The sequence below is a fragment of the Diabrotica virgifera genome, chromosome 2 (genome assembly GCF_917563875.1).
Source record: "Diabrotica virgifera virgifera chromosome 2, PGI_DIABVI_V3a".
Taxonomy (NCBI): domain Eukaryota; kingdom Metazoa; phylum Arthropoda; class Insecta; order Coleoptera; family Chrysomelidae; genus Diabrotica; species Diabrotica virgifera.
Window position 1 is genome coordinate 24,464,771 of NC_065444.1, and position 20,038 is coordinate 24,484,808.

The 20,038-nt window shown below is 33.4% G+C and overlaps 1 protein-coding gene across 5 annotated transcripts in view; it reads left to right on the plus strand.

Moving 5' to 3' along the window:
- Positions 1 to 20,038, plus strand: part of LOC114326204 (thyroid receptor-interacting protein 6) — a 37,221-nt gene that overhangs the window by 5,213 nt on the left and 11,970 nt on the right. For 4 of the 5 annotated variants that reach the window (XM_050643458.1, XM_028274478.2, XM_028274479.2 and 1 more), the window contains exons 3-7: positions 8,884 to 9,157; positions 14,558 to 14,685; positions 15,144 to 15,258; positions 15,459 to 15,658; positions 16,632 to 16,676. In XM_050643458.1, the coding sequence (XP_050499415.1) occupies positions 8,884 to 9,157; positions 14,558 to 14,685; positions 15,144 to 15,258; positions 15,459 to 15,658; positions 16,632 to 16,676 (762 nt within the window). The remainder of the gene's footprint in view (positions 1 to 8,883; positions 9,158 to 14,557; positions 14,686 to 15,143; positions 15,259 to 15,458; positions 15,659 to 16,631; positions 16,677 to 20,038) is intronic. The other variant, XM_028274482.2, reaches the window with a different exon arrangement.

Consider the following 20,038-nt stretch of genomic DNA (forward strand, 5'->3'; position numbering starts at 1 on the left):
GAATCGAATGAGTTTTTTATATCGCTTTCAATTACGAAAATAAAAATGGCGGATTTTTGAAAAAAACTTTGTTGACTTTTTTTTAATGGAACACCCAGTATATTTTTTTGTAAATTGAAAGAACGATCATTCACCTATCCAGCGATATAAAGTTTTTTAAAATCGGTTGTCAAATCACTGAGTAATTAATTTTTAAAATGAGAGGTGCAGCGTGGATATCACATACCTAAATAACATGTAACTAAGCAAAATGATATTATGTTGTTATTTTCACATTGCATCTCTCATTTTAAAAATTAATTTCTCAGTCATTTGACAACCGATTTTTAAAAAAATTATATCGCTGGATAGGTAAATGACCATTTTTTCAAGTTACAAAAAAATATACTGGCTGTTTTAATAAAAAAAGTCAACAACGTTTTTTTTTTCAAAAATCCGCCATTTTTTATTTAAAAGTAATATGAAAAATGGCCATTTACCTAAAAAATTGAAAAAACGATCATTTACCTATCTAGCGATATAAAAATTTTCAAAATCGGTTGTCAAATGACTGAGCAATTAATTTTTAAAATGAGAGATGCAATATGGAAATCACATAACATAATATCAATTTGCTTAGTTAGAGAGTTGCACCTCTCGTTTTAAAAATTAATTACTCAGTCATTTGACAACCGATTTTGAAAAACTTTATATCGTTGGATAGGTGAATGACCTTTCTTTCAATTTACAAAAAAATATACTAGGTGTTCCATTAAAAAAAAGTCAACAAAGCTTTTTTCAAAAATCCGCCATTTTTTTTTTCGTATTTGAAAGCGATATAAAAAATTTAATCCAAAACTTTTACTAAAATAAAACATTTCAGCGAAAACCGCATATTTCTATCTTGAGCCGTTTAGAAGTTATAGGCAGTTAAAATGGGGGAAAATATAAATGGACACCCGGTATTATAAAATATGTGATGGTATAGTCATAGTCGGTTCACTAAACTCAGATACAACTGGCTACTGATTTTAGCAAGTAATTTTGCCAATTTGGTAAAATTGGCAAAAAAATAATTACTAAATAGTTAATAATTACTAAATAATTAGTAATTTTGCCAATAATAGCCATAAAAAACAAAAAAATTACCTACTGAAATCACTAGCCAGTTGTGTCTGAGTTTAGCGGACCGACTATATCTTTTTTAAGTCAAAAGATTTTTTTAATACTTTTTATTGAGTTTTATTATAAGTCTATGGTAAATGGTTTCCTGTTGATAAATAAAATAAATATAGAAATAAATATCTTTTCCATACTAGATAATGGTTTTGGTCGATTCTTTTTTTATTTTAGTTCTTTTTATAAGTACAACTTATTTAAATTTTATGAATTGTGATTTCAACAATTGTTTCTTATTTTCTGTGCAATATAGAATATTTGTTATAATCACTAGTGTTTTCATTAATTTTTTTAAGGAAATTCATACACACAAGCTGAAACTTGTTTTAATCTATAGATTATCATAATTTTTTTTTATTAACTCCCAGTATATTTACAATCTGTCACATATCATATATAATATTAAAGGGCAATAAGTAAATGATCGGATATTTACATTGGACATGTAGGAAATATTTCCAGTGAATTATTTCCTTTACATAATTAACCTATTTATTTAAAACCGATATTTGTTTGTTATTCCGAGTACACTTAGTTAAACCTGCTTATCAGATCTGTTGGTTTACTTTTTTTTTAAGCGGCGCACTTCACCTATGGTGTTAAATAGATCACTCGCAAGGGGGTTGACATGCGTATTCACTCTATCCCGATATTTTCCACTGTGTCATTTTATTTCACTTTTGATGGTGGGGACTTCTAAGTCTTTTTCTATTACTGTATTTGGCACGTACCAGGGGGCATTGACTATTATTCTTAAAACCTTATTTTGGAACCTTTGAAGTATCTCTAAGTTTGAATGTGACGCTGTGCCCCATAGCTGGATTCCATATGTCCAGATTGGTTTTAGAATTGATGTATATACAAGTAATTTGTTTTGAATGGTCAGTTTAGATTTCCTGTCGATAATCCAGTATAGTTGCTGCAGTCTAAGTCCTAGTTGTTTTCGCTTGTTGAATATATGTGTCCGCCATGTGAGGCGTTTGTCTAGGTGCATGCCTAAGTAGTTCACGCTATCTGCTTGTGCTAATGGGCTGTTATTTAGATTCACTGGTGGACACTGATCTCTTTTCATCGTGAATGTGACGTGTATTGATTTGGATTCAGTCGCTTTTATTTTCCACTTTTTTAGCCATACTCCTATTTTGTTCAGGTTTGTTTGCAGGTTTCTTGTAGCTCCTGCAGGATTGTGATGGGAGGCTAGTATTGCTGTATCATCAGCAAATGTTGATACTGTTGTTTGTTCTGTAGTGGGAATGTCTGCCGTGTACAATAAATATAATATTGAGCCCAAGGTACTACCCTGTGGTACTCCAGATTCTATATGGTAGATGTTAGTATATTCAGACTGCCGTTTTACTAAGAAAAATCTGTTAGTTATGTATGATTTTAATAATTGATAGAAGTTGTGAGGTAATCCTTTTTTTATTTTATACAGTAGTCCAGGATGCCACACCTTATCAAGCTTGGCTGATATCTATGAATGCGGCTGAACAATACCTTTTCTTTTCTAAGTCATTGCTAATTTGTTTAACGACTCTGTGGACTTGTTCTATTGTGCCATGTTTTGCTCTAAAGCCAAACTGATGGTCTGGTATAAGCTTTTTTCCGTTAATATTGGCTCCATTCGCTTGAGTAGAATTTTCTCGAATATTTTTGATAAGATTGGCAAGAGACTGATGGGTCTGTACGAGCATATTTCATTAGGGTTTTTGGCAGGTTTGGGAAGCATTATTATTTCTGCTACTTTCCACTGATTTGGAAAGTAGCTCAGCCTTAGCATTGCATTAAAGATTTGTAGTATTGCTGTTATTGCTTTTTTAGTGAGTTTTTGCACTATATTGCCGGTTATTAGGTCATAGCACGGTGCTTTTTTGGGTTAATTTGATGAACAATTACGTCTCTTATTTCCTTGTATTTTAAGTTGTTTATGGGCTGTTCCATTTGGAGAGGTGACTCCAGGTAGTTTTGTATGTCGTCCATGTCTTCTTGTGTACTCTCTACTTCATTTGGTTTAAACACATTTGATAGGTGAAGTGCAAATGCATTGGCCTTTTCTTTGTAGTTTCTGGCCCATTTCCCCTGTTGATCTTTTATAGGGGGAATATGTTGTTGCGGTCTGTTCAATTTTCTTGTTGCTCTCCAGAGTGAGTAGTCTGATGCTTCCGTTGGCGTTAGGTTTTCCAGGTATGCCTGAACCGAGTCGTTTTTCATCGTTAGCAGAAGTTTTTCTAGGTCCTTGCTTGCTTTATTGAAGTTTTTCTTATTTGCTGCTGTCCTTGTTTGCTGCCATTTCTTGCGTAGTCTTCTCTTTTCAGCAATTTGGTCTTTTATTTTTATTTTGGTCTTTTAAGAGGAATTTTAAGATCTATAAATGCATCCATCCGTTCCTGGAACTTGTCCCAGTTTGTTTTATGATTGCATACTATAGGTTTTTTTGGTCGCCCTACTATTCCTTCAAGCATGGTTAAGAGTATTGGTGAATGATCAGATGATAGATCAAAGCTTGACTGTATTTTGAGCTGTTTAGTATTAATGCCTTTTGTTACGAAAAAATCTATGATATCTGGTGTTGTCTGTGGATCACTGGGCCAGTATGTGGGTTCTCCTGTGGCGAAGTGCCCTAAGTTACTGGAATTTATAGTTTTAAGTAATTCTCTACCTTTCGTAGTTATTAGTCTGGAGCCCCAAGCTTTGTGGTTGGCATTATAGTCTCCTCCTGCTATGAATCTGTTTCCGAGCGTTTCGAAGAAATTAGAGTATTCTTGTTTTTTATTATTATGTTTTGGAGGACAATAGACTGCAGAAACTTTTAGGATACCGCTTTCAGTATTTAGAGCAAATGTTGTTGCTTGTAGGTGATCTTTCGCATAGTTTGATTCTTCGTTGTGGTTTATATTGCTGCGAATTATAATTGCAGTTCCACCATGGGCTGCTCCATCTGGGTGATTTGTTTGGTAGATGTTATATTTTGCAATTTTCATATAGGATTTTTTAGTGAAATGCGTCTCTGCTATTAACATGATGTCTACTTTGTTTTCTTTGAGAAACGTCTTTATTTCTTCTTCATGTTGACCAGTCCGTTTGAATTCCATTGAGCTATTTCTAGTAACTGTTTCATTTCGACAATTGGTTAACTAGAGATGTGATAAGGTTCATCATGGTCCCCATCTGTGTGATTAGGTCCTTCATCATTCCTTTTAACTCGGTTATATCGTTTTGCTGTGGAGGTATCATTTGTAATGGTATCTGAGTTTGTGTATTACTTACTTGCTGTATTTGTTGCTGCTGTTGTCCCACTGTTGCTTGAGCATATGATGTTCCAGGTCTGATGTTTGATTGGTTCTCTCCGTTGGTCTTTTCTCGTAGCTTCGGGTACAGTTTTTGTTGTAATTGTTTGTGCACTACACAACCCCTGTAGTTAGCGGGATGGTTTTCTAAGCAATTCGCGCACTCGACGGTTTTGGTCGATTCTTTTTTTTATTTTAGTTATTTTTATAAGTACAACTTATTTAAATTTTATGAATTGTGATTTCCACAATTGTTTCTTATTTTCTGTACAATATAGAACAAGAATAAAAAACCGCTAAACGCCGTAAAAATGAGTGGCGCATAAAATATTCCAGCTACAAAAGATCTGATATGAATGTTACGTGGCGCAAAAATGGATTTTCATTTGATGCAAAACAAAATTTTAGTTTTATTTTAAAATATTTTTTCCATAATATTTGCTAAATTTGAAGTAAACGCGCCACAAAAGAGTAACTTTGATACAGTTTGAATTTTGAAACTCTTTTGTGGCGCGTTTACTTCAAATTTAGCAAATATTATGGAAAAAATATTTTAAAATAAAACTAAAATTTTGTTTTGCATCAAATGAAAATCCATTTTTGCGCCACGTAACATTCATATCAGATCTTTTGTAGCTGGAATATTTTATGCGCCACTCATTTTTACGGCGTTTAGCGGTTTTTTATTCTTGTATTAGGAGTTTTTCAAAGTTATTTATAAATTAAATGTATGAAGTTGAATGCAATGTTCCTCTATTACACGTCAAGCTTTATAAATTGTCACCTTTGTTGCATTATCTCCCAAATGATCTAGTGTCCATCGAATGTACACTAGATTTTTTTCTATTCGAAATATATTGAAAAAAAACTATATTGAGATGGCCGGTAAATGAAGTCGGATTGCCCGTTGCCAGATCAAATTTAGCGTCGTAACCACTACAACTACATAAACATAAACCATTTGGGGAATAATCGTTAATTGGATTATACTTTTGTATCTTAATAACTTCTAAACGGCTTAACCGATTTTGATCAGTAAACATGAGTTTGAAACGTATTGACCAGTAGTATCTGATGGATCTAAGGTCAAGTACGATAACTGAAGCTATTACAGGAATTATTAAGCTTTCGAAACCGTTTTTCCCAGAGGAAATAGATTTTATCATATTTATGAAGCCTATAACCTAAAAATTCGAATTTTCCCGGATATGAGGTATACATCGTTAGATTCGTCTTGAGTCCTTCTACAAACGCTAAGTTATTGGCGCAATTCGTACGTTGAAATGTTGAGTAATTGTCGAAAAACCAAAATTTTCAAAGTTTAGTTTTTCAGTTTTTCGGCTATACTGAGCCGTATGTATGTCTAATCCTGACGGCTTAGACACCATTTGAAAGTCAAGACTATTGATTTGATGCATTTGCGGTTCTCCTGCCTCTTCTTGATCCGAATATATATACCCCCAAAAAATATGCTGTTTTGTACCTACCAAGTCCTATAGCTGGCTTATGGATGGTCAAAAGTCACAAACTACACCGGTTCTAAATCGGCCCTGACCCCCTCTTTAAATACAGAGAAAAAATATCAAATCGGTTTAACTTTCAAACACATATACATACATATCCACAAACATTTTCCCTTTTTTAAATAAAAATTGAGTCACATTTCTAAGCTCTATAACTTTTGAATGGTATAACCGATTTTCAAAATTAGACATGCGTTGGAAAGGTAATGATCAGTTCTATTAGAAGCCGCAAAGGTTGGACAAATTTTTAAACTTTTTGAGAGTTTTGGTGACGAGAACGAAAAACAGATCCTAAATAGGAAGGGCCGTAAAATCTACACCCTTGGACCAAAATCGATGGTTGACATATAAATGGGTGAGTCTTTTCTGAACTTTAAGATGGGAGTTGGCCCAATTTTCAATTCAGTCAGATTTAGAAAATCGAAAATTTTGTGTATATATAGTGTCGCGTGTAGGGTCGTGTGGGTGTGCGCCACTGGCGAGAACTGCCGTTCTCTGGTAATGTTCAAAATTAGACATGCGTTGGAAAGGTAACGATCAGTACTGTTAGAAGCCGCAAAGGTTGGACTTAAATTTTCGAAGTTTTTGGGAGTTTTGGGGACCAGAACGAAAAACAGACCCTAAATAGGAAGGGCCTTAAAATCGACGCCCTTGGACCAAAATGGATGGTTGACATATGAATGGGTGAAACTTTTTCTGAACTTGAAGATGGGAGTTGGCAAAATTTTCAATTCAGTCAGATTTAGAAAATTGAAAATTTCGTGTATATAATAGTGTCGCGTGTAGGGGGGTTTATTTCTGCGCCACTGGCGAGAACTGCCGTTATCTGGTAATCTTTCCGATATAAAACTAACAGCTTCGATAACTAATAAATCGAAAACTATTAATTTTATCAAAAAAATGTATAATGAACATTTTTTGCTTATAATTAATATTTTTTCCAGCATTTGCGGTCAAAATATAAAAAAAAAATTCCACCCTCGAGATGAGGTGGCAACCACCCCATGGTAAAAGCGTCGTTCGGCATCATATAGATTTTGATCCTTGGACTATCTACTACTTATTGTCAAATTTTTAAGCAAATCTATCCATTCTGTAAAAATTGCGAAGTGAAAAATTTCAGTTCCTGGACTAATTAAACTTTTGGAGCTCTATAACTTCTGAACGGCTTACCTGATGTTGATCACTAAACACGAATTTGAAACGTATGGACAAGTAGTATCTGATGCAACCAAGATCGAGTATGATAACTGAACGTATTACAGGAATTATTGAGCTTGAAAAACCGTTTTTTCCCATAAGAAATAGATTTGATCATACTTATGAAGCCTAGAACTTAATAATTCGAATTTTCCCAGATATAAGGTATACACTGTTAGACGCGTCCTGAGTCCTTCTACAAACGCTCAATTATTGGCGCAATTCGTAGGTTGAAATTTTGAGTAATTGTCGAAAAACCAAAATTTTCAAAGTTTAATTTTTCAGTTTTTCGGCTATGGTGAGCAGTGTGTATGTCTCAGGTTGATCGCTTAAGCACCATTTGAAAGCTTAACTCAACCCTATTGATTTGGTGTATTTGCGGTTTTCCTGTCTCTCCTTGAACCTAAGATATATACGCCCAAAAAATATGCTATTTTGTATTTACCTAGTCCTCTAGCTAACTTACGGGTAGTCAGAAGTCAAAAATTAGACCGGTTCTGAATCGGCCTTCACACCCTCTTGAAACACAGAAAAAAAAATTCAGATCGGTTTAACTTTTCCACACACATACATACATACATACATACATACATACATACATACATACATACATACATACATATCCACAAACATTTTCCATTTTTTAAATAAAAATTGAGTCATATTTCTGAGCTCGATAACTTTTGAATGGTATAACCGATTTTCAAAATTAAACATGCGTTGGAAAGGTAATGATCTATTCTATCAGAAGCCGCAAAGGTCGGGCTTAAATTTTTGAAATTTTTGGGAGTTTTGGGGACGAGAACGAAAAACAGGCTTTAAATGGGAAGGGCCGTAAAATCCACACCCTTGGACCAAAATGGAGAAGTAACATATGGATGGACGAGTCTTTTCCTAAACTTTAAGATGGGATTTGGCCCAATTTTCAATTCAGTCAGGTTTAGAAAATCGAAAATTTCGTGTATATATAGTGTCGCATGTAGGGGTGTTGTGCGCCACTGGTGAGAACTGCCGTTCTCTGTGGATATTTGTTATAATCACTGGTGTTTTCATTAATTTTTTAAAGGAAATTTATACACACAAGCTGAAACTTGTTTTAATCTATAGATTATCATAAAAATATGCTATGTTAAATGTTTGTTGCAAATTTTCTATGACAAGCTAGTTATTTATAACAATTTTTAAACAATTTATAAAAATTTCTTATGTGTAATACTCCCTTGGTAGCGAGTGGGTTAAAGAAAGCACTTTGTGAAAAAAACACAAGAATAACTTTTGTCTTAAAATAACCAAAGTTATAAAAAAAGTAGTTTCAAAGCGATAACACCAATTTTTTATAATTTGTTTAAAAATTGTTATAAATAAATAGGTTGTCATGGAACATTTTCGGTAAACTTGTAAAGATAGCGTATTAGCATTATACTATATCGATTAAAACTTTCAACTCATGGCTATGTTGGTAAAGCCACCCGCCTAACAAGGATACATAATAACTTCTTGTAAGTATAAAGTTCCATGTCAAAAAGTCAAACCAGAATTATCATAAATATAGTAACTGCCTTTAAAGAGATAAGCAGATTTATGAAGATATGTTTAACACTATCGGCAATCAAGGTCCCTCTTCCCTTCTCTCCTCTGCAGTGGAGATGGCACATGACGATGAACATATTTATTATATAACAAATTAATATTTATTTGGTTTTTTTCTTTTTCAGATACCTCAGTCATATTCTTTGAAACATAAAGCTGTAGAGCCAAGCTATTCATCTCGTTTACAAGCAACACAACTTTACTCCAATGTTCCTCCTAGCAATTTCCAATCCCATTATTCAAACACTCCGACATTACCTATCAACAGTAATTATGTGGATCAAAGACCTGTGGATAACAATTACGCTAATTTGTCAAAGAATGATCCATCCATTCAGTATGCGAATCTTCCTAGAAGTGCCTCTGCTATGAGTAACACTTCTTCTTTATCTAGACAAGGTAAATAACATATACGTTTTTCTACTCTCATACTTTAAAATTCCAATAGCTGTATCATAATGGGTTTCATTATGATACAGACTTTTAACCAATAGAATTGTGAGCTGACTTCTGTATCGAAGGTGGCATATAATCAACGGTCAATGTCTTGCGAAATGTATACGCTTTATAATATTTATGGTAGGGGAGCCCAAGCGGGGATTTTTGCAGTTACTCGAGCGCGTCAGATTATCATATGGGGAGAAACTTGGTGCTCTGCAGATGTACCTCTACCATCTATTGGCTCTTAACACAGGGGAGTTCGTTAAGGGGGGCCCGAAAAAAAAATCTATCCTTAAAAATACTCGAAATTATCAGATTAAGATAAGGTAAAGGATATGCAAAACAGTGTATATTTAAAAAATCTGACGATTTGAGCTGGGCGTAAGGAAATGGGCGAGTTAAAAAGTTTCACAAAAAAAGCGAATAATTCGCGAAATGAACGGTAGATCGAAAAACTAAAAAATATATCACCGCCGCCTACGAAAAGTATAACTCCGAAAAATGCCGGTAAGAGTAGAACTTTCAATGAACGCCGCGAAGAATATTATTTTTGATTATATGATTGTGAAAATTATAATCCCTAATAAAGTGTTAGCGAAAAAATTTATTTTTTGAGTATCAGCAAAAAACATCATTTTGTTTTTGGGTCCACCAAAATTATAATTACTAAAAGTTCTCAGAAATAATTGTTTTCGTCGGCAGACACAGAAACAGAAAGGGAAATAATTGTTTTCGTCGGTATCTATTATGAACTAAATCTTTTCGTTATAAATATTTTGGGAGTTATAATCTTCGCAGACACGCATGTAAAAAAGAATTGTATCGCCAACACTTATCAAAGAGTTATTATTTTCACTGGAAAAATGTATTAGGAATCACGGAATCACATTAATCGTAGGTACCAGCGATATGTTCAATTTTTTTCAAAAATCTATCGAATGATACTAAACATGACCCCCACGGAGAGGGGGGGGGGTAAATTTAAAATTTTAAATACAAATCTCGCGATATTTCGCAAAATAAACATTAAATCGAAAAACTTCAAAATACACTTAATCAATATTTTTGAAAAATTACATCGAATGGTACCAAACACGACCCCCCACGGAGGTGAGGTGGAGGGTTACTTTAAAATCTTAAATAGGAGCAACAAATTTTTATTCCAGATTTGGATTCTTTACGTAAAAATAAGCAAATTTTATTCGAAACATTTTTTCAAATTATGGATAGATGGCGCTATAATCGGAAAAAACGATTGTTGGAAATGGAAAATTAATTTAAAAAAAGGCAAGCGCCCACTAAAATGAAAAATTTTATTTAACTTTTTTTGGTTTTAGGACCTTATCTTCACAACCCAATAGGTCCCCAAAGCGCTCGAGTGACTGCACATTTAGCATACTTCGCTCCCCTACTATTAAATAAACTGTCAAATTTTCAGATTAAATCTTTTTATGAAAATATCTTAAGACGATAGGGATATTGAAAATTTAACACTGCATGAAATAAATATATGAGTAAAAATAACGCCTGAAAAGTTACTGTCCGAGAAGTCGCAAAAAACGTACAGAAAGGTGTTTTGGCAATTTTTTAAGTGGGGAATTGGATAAGGAAACTAGTCTTCCGAAAATTAGTAATGAAATTCATATCACACCATCGTCGACAGGAATTCGCCTAAGCACCAGTCGCCTAAAATGCATTTTAATAATTTTAATGTTCAAAATATAAATGTATCAACAAAATAATTAATTTAATCATACAACTACTTAATATTTTTGTGTTACAAAATAAATAAATTCCATTGCCATCATTAAATGCTCGTTGCGTAATATGTATACTATACAGGGTGTTAGTAAATAAGTATGAAAAATTTTAAGGGCTAATTCTACATGAAAAAGTAATACCAGTTTGCTCTATAAACATATGTCCGCAAATGCTTAGTTTCGGAGATATGGGGTGTTGAAATTTTTATTTCAAACTGCCAATTTATTTATTGCTCTAAGACCAGTTGAGCTATGAAAATAAAATTTGGTGAGTTTTAGGAGATAGTTATTACGAATATTTTGACATACAATTTAGAATTTTGTATTCATCATTGGCGCGCCTACGGGCAATGGTCTGAATTTTTTTAAAGAAAAAAATAGTACGCCACTGAGATATTTCGAATTAAAAATTGTTTAAATTCCACGTCTAATTTATGATAAAAAACCTTTCTTGCCTTTTTTTCATATGATGCACCGTTCTTATGCAGAAAAATAAAACATCTTGGCGCGTATTTTTCATTTCTTAATACATCATCAAGAACTATCCAATATAATAATACTAAACTAGAACAATAACAGAAAATATTACTATTAAGATTTCAACTAGGTGCAAAGCTGCAAGAAATGTTTAAAATGATCTCCTTTACAGATAACAGAAGAATTTTATATTCTTCATTGGCGCGCGTACGGGTAATGGTCTGAATTTTTTGAAGAAAAAAATAGTACGCCACTGAGATATGTCAAACTAAAAATCATTTTTGAATTCCTCGTTCAATTTACGACAAAAAATCTTTCTTTCCTTTTTTTTCATACGAGGCGCCGTTTTTCTACAAAAAAATAAAACATCTTAACGCTTACCAAGTATTTGAGGTAGTTTGCATATGCATAGAAACTTAGTTCAAATACTTTGTAAACGTTAAGATGTTTAATTTTTTTGCATAAAAACGGCGCTGCATATAAAAAAAAGGCAAGAAAGATTTTTTGTCGTCAATTGAACGAGGAATTCAAAAATGATTTTTAGTTTGACATATCTCAGTGGCGTACTATTTTTTTCTTCAAAAAATTCAGACCATTACCCGTACGCGCGCCAATGATGAATATAAAATTCTTCTGTTACCTGTAAAGGAGATCATTTTAAACATTTCTTGCAGCTTTGCAGCTAGTTGAAATGGTATTAGTAATATTTTCTGTTATTGTTCTAGTTTAGTATTATTATATTGGATAGTTCTTGATGATGTATTAAGAAATGAAAAATATGCGCCAAGAGGTTTTATTTTTCTGCATAAAAACGGTGCATCATATGAAAAAAAGGCAAGAAAGGTTTTTTATCATAAATTAGACGTGAAATTTAAAAATAATTTCTAATTCGAAATATCTCAGTGGCGTACTATTTTTTTCTTTAAAATAATTCAGACCATTGCCCGTAGGCGCGCCAATGATGAATACAAAATTCTTAATTGTATATCATAAAATTCGTAATAACTACCTCCTAAAACTCACCAAATTTCATTTTCATAGCTCAACTGGTCTTAGAGCAATAAATAAATTGGCAGTTTGAAATAAAAATTTCAACACCCCGTATCTCCGAAACTAAGCATTTGCGGACATATGTTTATAGAGCAAACTGGCATTAATTTTTCATGTAGAATTAGCCCTTAAAATTTTTCATACTTATTTACTAACACCCTGTATAAATAAACTACAGAACTGTTATTACATTCTTTTAAAATACGAGGTGTTTTTAAAATGGTGACTTTTCCTCAAAATTTTTTTATTTTTTTATAAATATTTACGTTACTCCCTCTAAAGTAGTTCCTCCCAAATACAATACAGTTGTGTAAGTGCTTTTTACAATTCTTGAAGCACCTCTGACATGCACTTTTTGGTGTGGCATTGAGCTGTTTTTCCGATGCTGTCTTTAGTTCCTTAATCAGGCAAACTTCCAATCTTCCATAGGTTTTCAATTTTTGGTAACAGGAAAAAGTCATAGGGGGTCAAGTCTGGTGAGTATGGTGGCCGAGTCATAATGACGGTAGTGTTTTTGGAACCGAAAATCAAGCAACGAAGTGTGAGGCAACTTCGAGGTAATATTCTCTACAACCATACGACATTGCTTTCTTCTTCTCATATTTTAATCTTGCTTAATATTTTACTTTAAGAAATGTCTAATCCTATAAGAGTCAATGTTTATTTGTAATATAAACAATGCATACGTGCAAACGTGCATAGAAATCGGTCCACTTAAAAATTTGGTCATTTTTGATGTCTCATATTTTCTAAACCTGTTGGCCGATTTAAGTGATTTTTTGAACATGTTATAGCCCGATTCTTTAACACTACCACTGTAATAATATTGTTGCTAAACAGGTAAATTTTCATTGCATACCGGGTGTACCATTCAAACTGTGTTTTTTTCTCAAAGTTCGCATCACCCTGTGGAATATTGTAGCATTTATAAAATACTGAAATTAAAACCCTACTTATCCTCAGGTTTTCTTAACATTCTATTTTTTGATTCATTCGTTTATGTTGGATAATAAAAAAGTTAGGTACTTTAACAACTAGACATATTCTTCATCAATACACGGTGTTTCTAAATAAATGCGTCAATCTTTAAGGGGTAATTCTGCATGAAAAAATAAAGACAGTTGGCTTTATAAAAGTATGTCCACAAATGTTTCGTTTCCGAGATACGGGATGTTGAATTTTTTCTTACAATCTGACGATTTAATTATTGCTTTAAAACCAGTTGAGATATGAAAATGAAATTCGGTAGGTTTTAAGAGATGGTTATTGCGGATTTTTTGACACAAAATTAAGAATTTAATATTCACCATTATCGTACATACGGGAAATATGATCGGTCATATTACCCGTTTGCGCGCCAATGGTGAATATTAAGTTCTTAATTTTATGTCAAAAAATCCGCAATAATTATCTCTTAAAACCTACCAAATTTCATTTGCATATCTCAACTGGTTTTAAAGCAATAAATAAATCGACAGTTTGTAAGAAAACATTCAACATCCCGTATCTTGGAAACGAAACATTTGCGGACAAACGTTTATCAAGTTAACTGTCATTATTTTTTCATGCAGAATTACCCCTTAAAGTTTGTCGCACTTATTTAGAAACACCGTGTATTGATGAAGAACATATCTAGTTGTTAAAGTACCTAACTTTTTTATTATCCAACATAAACGAATGAATCAAAAAACAGAATGTTAAGAAAACCAGAGGCTATAGTTGGGTTTTAATTTCAGTATTTTATATATGCTAGAATATTCCACAGGGTAATGCGAACTTTGAGGAAAAAACACAGTTTGATTGGTACACCCGGTATACAATGAAAATTTATCTATTTAGCAACAATATTATTACAGTGGTATTGTTAAAGAAACAGGCTATAACATGTTCAAGAAATCACTTAAATCGGCCAACAGGTTTAGGAAATACGAGTCATCAAAAATAACCAAATTTTGGTCGATTTCTATGCACGTAAGTTTAGTTCTAAAACGCTTCAGAGTAACTTTATAACTCTCTGATTTTTAAAGCTCTGCAATTATTTGTTGTAATTATTTTACATTTTTCATTTTAGGAAATTATGGTTCTAGCATACAACAACCTAGCGAATATGCTATAAAACAGAGTACCCAACCGAGAACCACAAATATAACTCCCAAAGGCTATTCAAAAATGGATAATGTGACTTATAGTAATATTCAGGTATGTATTTATATTGGGTATTCCTTGTTAAATTCATTAAATTTCACCCATTCATCCATCCATAGAGAATGTAAAACACTGCAGAAAACCCTAGAATGGCTAAATCGTCAAATTTTTGATCCGTACTAAACATAAAATTTAACATTTTTAGTAGTAGTTAGCAAATTTAGAAACAAAAATGAATAAAAAACGAAAACAATTTTTATTAAAATAAATTAACGAGTTTTCGGATTTCTATTTCACTTTTATTCAATATATTTTGAACCTTTTTATTCCTATATTACTACATAATTTCAAGAATTTTATTTTCTCTACCGGCATTTTTACACGCTTCAGCATTCTGCCAATTTAGGCAATCATGTACTGCCATAAAAACATAAAATTGTGTAGCTGATCAATGGCATAAAATAAACAATTTAAAATAAACGTATATTGTATTAAATAGATTAACTTTTTAGATGGGTCCTTCCAGAAACCAAGATGGCCTAATTTATAGCAATATTGTTCATCCTCAACGAGAAGGCACTGTCTATAGCAATATGCCTCCCAGCAACAGTGCGTACGCCAATGGTGGTATGTATATAAAGTCTACTTCTACATTAAGTTTATAATTTCTAAGCATGATCATAGGAATTTTTAATTTTGGGCTTTTACACTTGATGAAGTGATGAAGCTTTTTCTTGTGGTATTTGTCTATCCACATATGTCTGCATGCGACATCTGATGATTTTTAATAGAATTTTACTAAGAGTTTTTATATTTACATTTTCCAGAAGATTTACCACCACCCCCTCCTCCACTTGATATGTCTAATGCTTTAGCTGACTATGCACCATGTACTGTGAACACCAGCTTACCCCCTCCTCCAAAGGAATTATTGCCCCCTCCGTCGCCAGTCAGTTCGAGTTATAGTGAACTGAGGAGAGCTACCCAACCAGGACAAGATTTTCATAATTACAGCATGGGATCTCAAGTAAGTCATAGTATTATATATTTAGTTTCATAGTTTCGATTAATAATAAGTTTTATAAACAAGAATCATTTGAAGTGGGGGAGTAAATCTATTCTTGTTTTTATTTTCACTGCCATCTGCGATTGACATTTATTTATAGGGCATTAACTCATTACGCCAGACAAAATTCGTAGAATACGAAATCTCTAAAGCCGAAGAAGCATGTGTACGGCCTGAATAAAATGTGTGTTAAGCGTTTGTCATGTGAACTTACCCTTACACATGTTTAAAATAGAGACTACACAAGAAAATATTAATTAAATAACATCAAATAATGACAATGATGTAAAAAAAGTTTTAAATATTTAACGCTACATTGTAACAGCTTGAAGAAGTAGAAAAGGTTCACTTTGAAAGTGTCAGGAATTTCTGATATTGAATGTTACGTGAACGTATCAGGACCATTTGATTTGAACGTTTTTAAGCAGCAATGAATATTTGGAAAGCAAAACCTTTTAATGAAATGGCCTGCAATGATGCAATTGTTGCAATATTGCAACCTAAGTTACATAATTGAACATTGAAATTATTCCATTTCAAACCGTATATCAACACGGATTCAGAGACTGTGGCACTATTTCAATTGCCACGTCCCTTCAAAGGTAGTTTTCATCAATGTAGTTGACTCATCAATACAGAAGAATAGAGAAGCTCTTTTAGCATTGAATGTTTTGCTACAGAAATGTCGTGATCAACATAAAGATGCTTTACCGTTTTTATTGGTTATGAAAAGGCATTCGTTAGGGTACATCACGACAAATATATTAAAAAAAATAATTTAAACATTTTTTATCCTTATTTATAATTATTAACTTCAGCATTACATACATTTAATCTTGCTGCTTACTCGCATATTCTTTAAAATATTGTAGATTGTATATATTATGCTTTCCTGCTAGTTTTTAAATCATGCTTTTTTCCATCTATCGATTAGTATGGTGACTGCGATTCTTTATATGGATTTGGTGATTTGTCTCAGGTAAATATTATGGGAGGTATAATATTTTGTGTATGTCTTATACTATGTATGTCTTATACTATGTATTAGTTTATCATAGAGTAAATGTTTGTTATGTGTTATTTATTTATGCTACTCGTATTGGTGCATGTGAAGTAAATGATACTGTTGGCAGATAACTGAACAACCAAGAGTTATGCTGTGGTATGAAACGTTTGTATGATATAGTTTAATTATTTTTATTTTTTTTAAGTGAAGACGTCTTATCGCTCGGATTGTAGCGTGACGCGAAATATCGAGACGCGTGCTGTAACCTTGCGTTACTGCACGCGTCGTTGTTATATGAACTACATTATAGGCTTTGGTTCAAAGAAATTCTTCTTTCTTCTTCTTCTTTTTGTATAGACATGACTCTGTTTTTTCAATGTGCCTCTTCTAGTAAGTTGTCATTCCATCGTTTTCGTGGTCTTCCTACTGATCGTCTTCCTATTCCGGAACCGTCTCTCGCTGTCCTTACTACTCTATTTGTTGTCATTCGACGTATGTGGTCATCCCATTCTATTCTTCTGTTTCTTGCCCAGTTATTAATGTTGTCCACCTTGCATCTCCGTCGTATATCTGTACTTCTAGCTCTGTCCCATAGAGTCTTACCATCGATTTTTCGAAGGGTTTTCATCTCCGCTGTTTCGAGCAATCTTTTTGTCCGCTCTGTGTCGGGTCGTGTTTCTGCCGCGTATGTCATTATTGGTCTGATGACGTTCAAAGAAATTGAGAGAACTAATTACTAAATGTTACATAATCAAGTTCATACAAAAGGCTTATCCAAATCACTGTTATTTCACTCGCGGTATTCAGATAAGACCTTACCTATCTTAATTTCGTGACCCTGTCGTACGATAGGTAAGGACAATCAAACAAACGAAGTATCCAGAAGAATGATGCAAGGGATGGGCAGCATACGGAGCTCCTCTTAGGAAGGTTTTTAAGAGTGATATTCCAGTTAATATGAAGAAAAAAGTTTTCGACCAATGCGTACTACCGGTGATGACCTATGGTGCAGAAACATTATCTCTCACAAAGAAAAACGAACAAAAACTAAGAGTAACGCAAAGAAGAATGGAGCGATCAATGATAAGCGCCACTCTACGAGACAGGATTAGAAACGAAAATCTACGAGCTAAGACCAAAGTCATAGACGTCATTGAAAGAAGCTGTAACTTAAAGTGGAAATGGGCTGGACACGTTTCCAGAATGAAGAACGGAAGATGGACTTGCAAACTAGTTGAATAGAGACCAAGAGCCGATAAACGTACCAGAGGAAGATCACCAACACGATGGCAAGACGACTTACGAAAGACAACAAAAAACTGGATACAGAAAGCACAAGATAGAACACTTTGGAGACAAACCAGGGAGGCCTATGTCCAGCAGTGGATCGAGAGAGGCTGATGATGATGATTCAGATACGTAGGTTTCGGTTATCGCATAGCAGGTCTTCATTCACGGTCGTTGATCTCGGATAAAACCGGGATTTTGATCGCGGATAAACTGGAATGTTTCGTCTGTCTGTCTTTCGCGGGTACATAATATGTACACGTCACTGTTTACGTTTTACTCTATTTCATACGGAGAGAAAACATTTTGTTTATTACGAGAGACGGAATCAGAACTATTCGCGGTATTTTAGCACGTGGTTCTATAAGCGAAGCGGTATTCCAGAGAGATTTTTTTGTAATTTTGTTGCCTTTGGGGGTCAACAGTGAAGAAAGAGATTCGCGATACTTTTCAGCACGCGGCAACCAGTGGTTATCACTGAGAGAGTGAGAACCTTTTGTTCTCTTCAGCGGTCAACAGTCCAGAGAGAGAATCTTCCGTTGCAAAGTCTAAGGATGTGTGTACTTCTAACAGAGTGGGGTGTAGTCAGTAGTAGGAATTATTAATAAGGATTGGATTAAGGAATAGTTTTTAATGTTGAGATTGAGAATTTAGGATTTGATACAGTAAAAATTATATTATTTTTTGTATGTGAATAATTGAACAGCTAGGACTTAGGAAGTTTAATTGCTTGTTATTGTAAGTAGTCCATGTGGTGGAGACTGCTCCCGTCTGAAAAAAATTTCTGATTCGGTTTCTTTGTGGATTCCTATTCAAAAATGCCTTTAAACAAATCTGAAGGGTGCCGGGCAGAATTTTTGGGCAGAAATTGTTTAAACAATTTTTTAAACAAATACAAAAGGAGATAATGTTTTTTTGCTCTGGAACATATATTTTTAGATTTATTGGGTCAATCTAAACAAGAAAGGTATCTTGTAATTTTTCTCAGAAATTGATAGTTTCGGAGTTTAGGCGATTTAAAATCTGAAAAATGCGAAAATACGCATTTTCGAGGCTTAAAAACTCATATTTAAATTAATATTTTTAAGTTTGCCAGATACTTTGATTGAAGATTGAACATTCAGCTTCAAGATTCTGAAGAGTGATCGCGTCTAACTTTAATTTATACTGTTGTTTTTTAATTGTTAAATATGCGTGTTTATCCGACTTTTTTGCCGGTGCGGCGCGCTCCATTTCAAAAATCTCCTATTTTCGTCCGAAAAATATTTTTTCTAGATTCTTTGTGATATTCTAAATAAAATAAGTTTCTTGCCATTTTTCTCAAAAGTTAATAGTTTTTAAGTTATGAGCGATTTAAAATCCGAAAAATGACAAAAAACGCATTTTCGGATTTTAAATCGCTTATAACTTTAAAACTACTAACTTTTGTGAAAAATGTCAAGAAACTTATTTTATTTAGAATGTCCCAAAGAATCTAGAAAAAAAAATTTCGGAGCAAAATAGATCTTTGAAACCGAGCGCGCCGCACCGGCAAGAAGTCGGATAAACACGCATATTTAACAATTAAAAAACTACGGTATAAATTAAAGTTAGACGCGATCACTCTTCAGAATTTTGAAGCTGAATATTTAGTCTTCAATTTAAGTATCTGGTAACCTCAAAAATACTAATCTGAATATGAGGTTTTAAGCCTCAAAAATGCGTATTTCCGCATTTTTCAGATTTTAAATCGCCTATAACTCGAAAACTATCAAATTTCTGAAAAAATTTACAAGATACCTTTCTTGTTCAGAATGACCCACAAAACTCAAAAATATATGTTCCGGAGCAAAAAAACGTGATCTTTTGTATTTGTTTAAAAAAATTATTTAAACAATTTCTGCCCAAAACTTCCGCCCGGCACCCTTCAGATTTGTTTAAAGGGGACATTTTTGAATAGGAATCCACAAAGAAACCGAATCAGAAATTTTTCCAGACGGGAGCGGTCTCACCACATGGACTAAAGTAATACTAGTGTATTGTAGTGTAGCAAACGTAAACCTTTATGC